At 34.4% G+C, this 5,712-nt stretch overlaps 1 protein-coding gene across 1 annotated transcript; it reads right to left on the reverse strand.

The window, feature by feature from the left end:
- Positions 1-403: 403 nt before the first annotated feature.
- Positions 404-1,180, reverse strand: LOC123947091 (immunoglobulin-binding protein 1-like; the record flags this gene model as incomplete). Its single annotated transcript, XM_046013067.1, has 1 exon — positions 404-1,180. A coding segment is annotated over one exon (522 nt), but the record flags the coding sequence as incomplete, so codon positions are not given.
- Between the last annotated feature and the right edge of the window lie 4,532 nt (positions 1,181-5,712).

A 5,712-nucleotide genomic window follows, 5' to 3' on the forward strand; every position in this document is an offset into this window, starting at 1 on the left:
ATTAATCTAAGTTTTCTTGTAATGTTTTTGTTTGGTTTTGGGATCAGTTGGTCTCACACAATGAGTTGGAAAGTGTCCCCTCATCTTTCATTTTCTGAAGAAGTTTGTGTAAAATTGTCATAATTCTTTAAATGTTTCATGAATTCACACATGGCTGCCACTTGGGTCTGGAGTTTACTTTGAGGGAGGATTTTAAGCTATAAATTTAATTTGCTTAAAAGATAGGTTATTTTGGTTATCTCCTTTCTGGGTGAGCTTCAGTAGTTTGTGTATTTCTAGAAATTTATTCATGTCATCTAAGTTTTAAAATCTCTTAACATAATGTTCATGATATTCTGTGATTATCCTTTTAAGACCTGCAGTTTGTTTTTTTTTTTTAACATAAGGGACTTTATTATTTTTTTTAAGGGAATTCATACAGCCATTGATTATACAGAGCCACTTCGCAGTACCTTTTTCTTTCCATTTCAGAAACTGGAATACACCATGATGAGGAGGAGAATGCTGAAACAAGATTGCTGGCTCATCACCTAGGGTACAGATATACACTTAATTGTTTGACACTTTATTTTGCCTTTGTTGTACACAGCTTAAGCAGGAGCCCGGGGAGGGGAAGATGTGACCCCTGGAGTCTCCTCTTGGTCTTGTTGTGGGAGGGCTAACCCATGTTCTGTCGGTTGCCATAGCCCCTAGGATGGTTGTCCTTCCAGTCATCCCACTCCCGAGCTCTGTGGAGAGGTTGTTCATCCTCCTCATCCTCCTCCTTTTGTTCCTGATCTTCCTGTTGCTGAGTACTTCTTTTGAGCTCTGCTGGTGGTGTCTTGGCTATGCCCTGATCTGGTAATGCTCCGTATTTCCGATGCTGATCGTACCAGTCATTCACCGTCATAGATGCCAGACTTGGATAACCAGCTCCAAATACTTTGGCTTGGACCACATTCCGTGTGAGAACGAAGGGTTTCATTGGAGGCCTGTCCTGACGAGCTGAATGAGAAGTTGATGCCTCTGGTGAGGAGTCTTTTTCTCTCAGGATCTTCATCTCCTGGTCAATGCTCTCAATCTCTTCTAAGATGATACCAATCCACCTTCGAAGGTGAAGGAGGTAATACTCACGAACACGCTCATCATCTGCTTGACCAGTTTCCACAGCAGATTTCAGCGCAGAAATTCTTTTTTTTTTTTTAAAGATTTTATTTATTTATTTGACAGAGAGAGATCACAAGTAGGCAGAGAGGCAGGCAGAGAGATAAGGGGAAGCAGGCTCCCTGCTGTGCAGAGAGCCAGATAGGGACTCAGTCCCAGGACCTGAGATGCTGACCTGAACCTAAGGCAGAGGCTTCACCCACCAGCCACCCAGGTGCCCCATCTTTTATTCTTGATATTGACAATTTTTACCTACGTTTTCCCCCTGTAGCACATTGACTAGAGCTTTATCAATTTGATTGAACTTCTGAAAGAATTAGTTTTCAGATTCGTTGGTTTTATTTTTTGTTCTTTATTTTTATTTCATTAAATTCTGCTCTTTATTATTTCCTTCCTTTTGATTGCATTAGTTATAGTTTTATTTTTGTAGTTTTTAAAGAAATAGCTTAGTTTTGATTGGAAATATTTCTGATACAATTATTTCATATGATTATCTACATGTGCTGCTTTAGCTAAAATGTTCCTAAAGTTTGATATGTTGTATTTTTTTGTTGTTGTTGTTGTTGTATTTTTATTTTGACCCACTGCAAAATACTTTGTAGTTCCCCCCATTTGAGTTATGGATTATTTAGGATTGTATTGTTTAAATCCAAATATTTAGGATTTTCCTTTTTGCCATCAATATCTATATCCATTCCATTGTGGCTGGATAGATTACTTTGTTTAATTCTTTTAACTTGTTAAAGTTTGTCTTATGTCCCACATGGTCTATCTTGGTGAAAAGTCTCTGTGTATAATGAAAGAATGTGTATTCTGTTCTTTTGATGTAAAAGTGTTCTTTTGATGTGAAGATCAAATCAATTGATAATGTTATTCTTTTATATCTTCTCTATCTTTCTGTTTTCTTGTTTGATTATTGAGAAAGAAAATTTGCTGTCTCCAACAATAATCTCCAACTATATATAAAAACTATATATCTGTTTCATATATTTTGATGATCTGTAAGGTGAATGCATACTTAGAATTGTTATGTTCTCTTAAAGAACTGATTCCTTTACCCGCACAATACCATGGTTTCAGAGAGTCTGGCAGAAGACACAAGATCCCTGGGTCAGAGACAAAGCCTTTTATTACTCACAGCAGAGAAAATAGTAAGAGCTTCATGTTTATATTAATTTCCTCTAAGTGCAAGACAAAGGTAATCCCAGGTGGATACACATAGTGAGCTTCTGTACATAAGAGGAATCCTGAAGTTAGGAAACTTCACTCTCATAAAGAGGGCTGCTGGGTAATTGGCCAAAATTTTCCCCAAAGGACTTTATCCTTATTATCCTGGATAGCAAAAATCTCCCCTATGCCCTGGAGATGGAAGGAGATACTATGTCTATCTTTCAAGGCTGTTTACTATATAAATATCTTTGAAAGGATTATCCATAATAAATGCTGTCAAAACATGTGAGAGTATGTTAGAGACCCTTGGAGAATTGTTTCCTAACAGTGTCCCTCTTTGTGCCTGGAGATACTCCTCATTCTGTATTCTATTTTGTGTATTAACATAGCCAGTAGCTCTTCCTTTTGATCAGTATTGACTTGGCATGTATTTTTCATCCATTGATTTTAACTTACCAATATCTCTATATTTAAAGTGGCCTTTTTGTGGGAAGTATTTGGTCTTAATTATTTATCCAATCTGACACTCTGACTTTTAGTTGAAGGGTTTAGGTAATTTATATTAAATGTAACTATTAAGGGGAAACTGGGTGGCTCAGTTGTTAAGCATCTGCTTCTGGCTCAGGTTATGATCTCAGAGTCCTGTGATCTAACCCTACATCAGACTCCCTGCTGAGCAGGGAATCTTTTCCTCCCCTCTCCCTCTGCTCCTCCCCCCAACTGGTGCTCTTGCATTCTCTCTTATTAAATAAATAAGTAAATAAATAAATAAATGTAACTATTAAAATAAATGAATTTAAATCTACTAGCATACTATCATTTTCTATTTGCATCATCTGATTATTACTTTTTTCTCTTTGTTGTTGCTTTTCTATAGTTAAAACACAGTCTGTCTTCAAATTATACCACTGCAAATTATGTTACCCACTTTACTTTATTTTACAACTGTACACTTCCACATATCTGTTTCCTCACTTCTAGTCATGTTACTACATTTTACTTCTATATGTATTAAAAATGCTGTAGTGTATTGTTACTATTTTTTATTTACTCTTATTTTAGTAAATTAAAAATAAGGAAATCTCTCTTACTTAATTTAATTTATATGATTTCTAGGATTAATTATTTATATAAATTCAAGTTTTCATATGGCATCTTAATTCTCTTCTGCCTGAAATACGTGCTTTAACATTTCTTATAGTGCAGGTATGTTGGCAATGAGTTCTCTAAGCTTTTATTTGTTTGAAAAAGTCTCTCTTTATCATCACCTTTTTTCTGTTTTTCAGAAGTTTAATTTATTCCTCTCTCTAGGTTATTGATGTGACAGCTTTGATTATTGCTTTTAGATAGCTCATTATTTCTGATATAGGGATTTATTGCTATAAATTTTCCTTAAACTGCTTTTGCTACATCCACAAATTTTGATAATTTTATATTTTCATTTTCATTTGATTTTTAAATTTCTTTTTTCTTTTTTCAAGGTTTTGTTTTTTTTATGTGACAGAGATCACAAGTAGGCAGAGCAGCAGACAGAGAGAGAGAAGGGGAAGCAGACTCCTTGCTGAGCAGGGAACCCAATGAGGGGCTCGATCCCAGGACCCTGAGATTATGACCTGAGCTGAAGGCAGAGGCTTAACCCACTGAGCCACCCAGGCGCCCCATGATTTTTAAATTTCTCTTGAAACATCTTTGTCCTTTGTGTTAGAGGAGTGCTGAATAATTTATAAGGGGAGGTGGACATTTCTTATGCTTTTATACATCTTAAGTGAAACCAGAACTTTGGTTTAGCTATAATTTGCCTTTTTTCCTCCTATAAAGATTGAACCTTGTTCCATATATTTATTTATTGCTCTATTTATCTCATTGACTTTAAGGCACACTTTAAAAACATTTTTTTTAACAATGAAGTTAAGATGTCTCTGACAATTGAAGTCCTTTTACAATCATACTTGATCAGGCCATTTTGTTTACTATTGCCTGAGTAAAAATGTAATTATTATTGCATGAGTATGGGTGTCTGATTTGGTAGGGTAGGAAACATGGACATAATATACTAGTGAAACAGTTTTCAAACACTTAGTACATATGTGGTCTGAGCAGCAGGAACGACAAAACAGAAGTGTGTAACAGAATTCCTGAAATTGAAATCAAAGGCAAAATGATCCTACACATTTGCAAGATGGTTTAAAAATTGAGTACCAATAGCTTTGATTTCGTATATAGACACATCAGAAATAGTACACCACCAACAATCTTCTGGTATAGTGGATATATGCGAGACAACATGGACTCAGAGTGATTAAGTGATTGATTCAAAGTGATTAAGACTCAGATTCTGAATAGGAAGATACTTTAGGAATGCCTTAACCAATATCATTTACTTTTTTCTTTTTATGTAGACAGGAGACAAATATGATCAAAATTAATGTTTAGATAAGTCTAAAAAATCATTTTTAGTATTTGAAGTAAAAAGTCTAAGTGATTAGAAAGCATTATGTCACTTGATTGGATGATTTTTCTCTTTCTCAGCTCTACAAAAAATAAGGTACGTAAGAATGGTATGAGAGTCATTAAAATATGATCATTGATAAATGTTCTGTCATATGTAGTAATTTTTAATGATTAGTTTTTTTAACTCATTCATCTGTTGTGAACTCTCGTTTTCTTCTAAACAAAATCTTTTTTACTACAATTTTTTTAAAAATGTGTTAATTTCCTCATCTCCCATGTGAATATTTATTTCAAATCCTTAAATATTTACTTCAACCTACAATCATATATATTTTGCCTACATAACAAAATAAAATTTCATCCAACAAATACTAATCAAAATCAAAGACCATCAAAGCAGGAAAGATGAAAGGAAGAAAGGGATAAAGGCAGTCTGGCATTTCTTCTTTAGAGCAGATTTCATTATTTAGACATTGCCATAGCAATGAGATTCATCAAATATTCAAACCTTTGTTTGATATCAAAGTATAACAATTGTAAAAATGGAATATTATTGCTTTAGCAGAAAGAGTAACTTCTAGATAAATTTCTGACATAACTGTAATTGTCCTGTGCTTCCAACCTGTGATAAAGAAGGTGGTAATGGCAAGAGTAAAACCTTAAGATACTTTATTTTAGAATTTTATTGAACCTCCGCTTTTTTTTTAAGAAAAAGATTTCTCTCCCTAAAATTGTCACAGTTTTTTATTTGACTCACTATTGCTACTCTTGTCAAGAGCTTTAGATGCTCTCATGATGGAAAGGCAGAACTGGGAATCTGTTTCCATTTCCTCTTATCAACTGAGTGGCTTTTGGCAAACCACCTAACCTCTAGGTTCCTATTTCTTCACTTGCAGGTTGAGATTAATATGATAATCCTTTATAGAGTACTTCTTACTCAGGTAATAT

This window comes from Meles meles, chromosome 7, assembly GCF_922984935.1.
Source record: "Meles meles chromosome 7, mMelMel3.1 paternal haplotype, whole genome shotgun sequence".
Classification (NCBI taxonomy): domain Eukaryota; kingdom Metazoa; phylum Chordata; class Mammalia; order Carnivora; family Mustelidae; genus Meles; species Meles meles.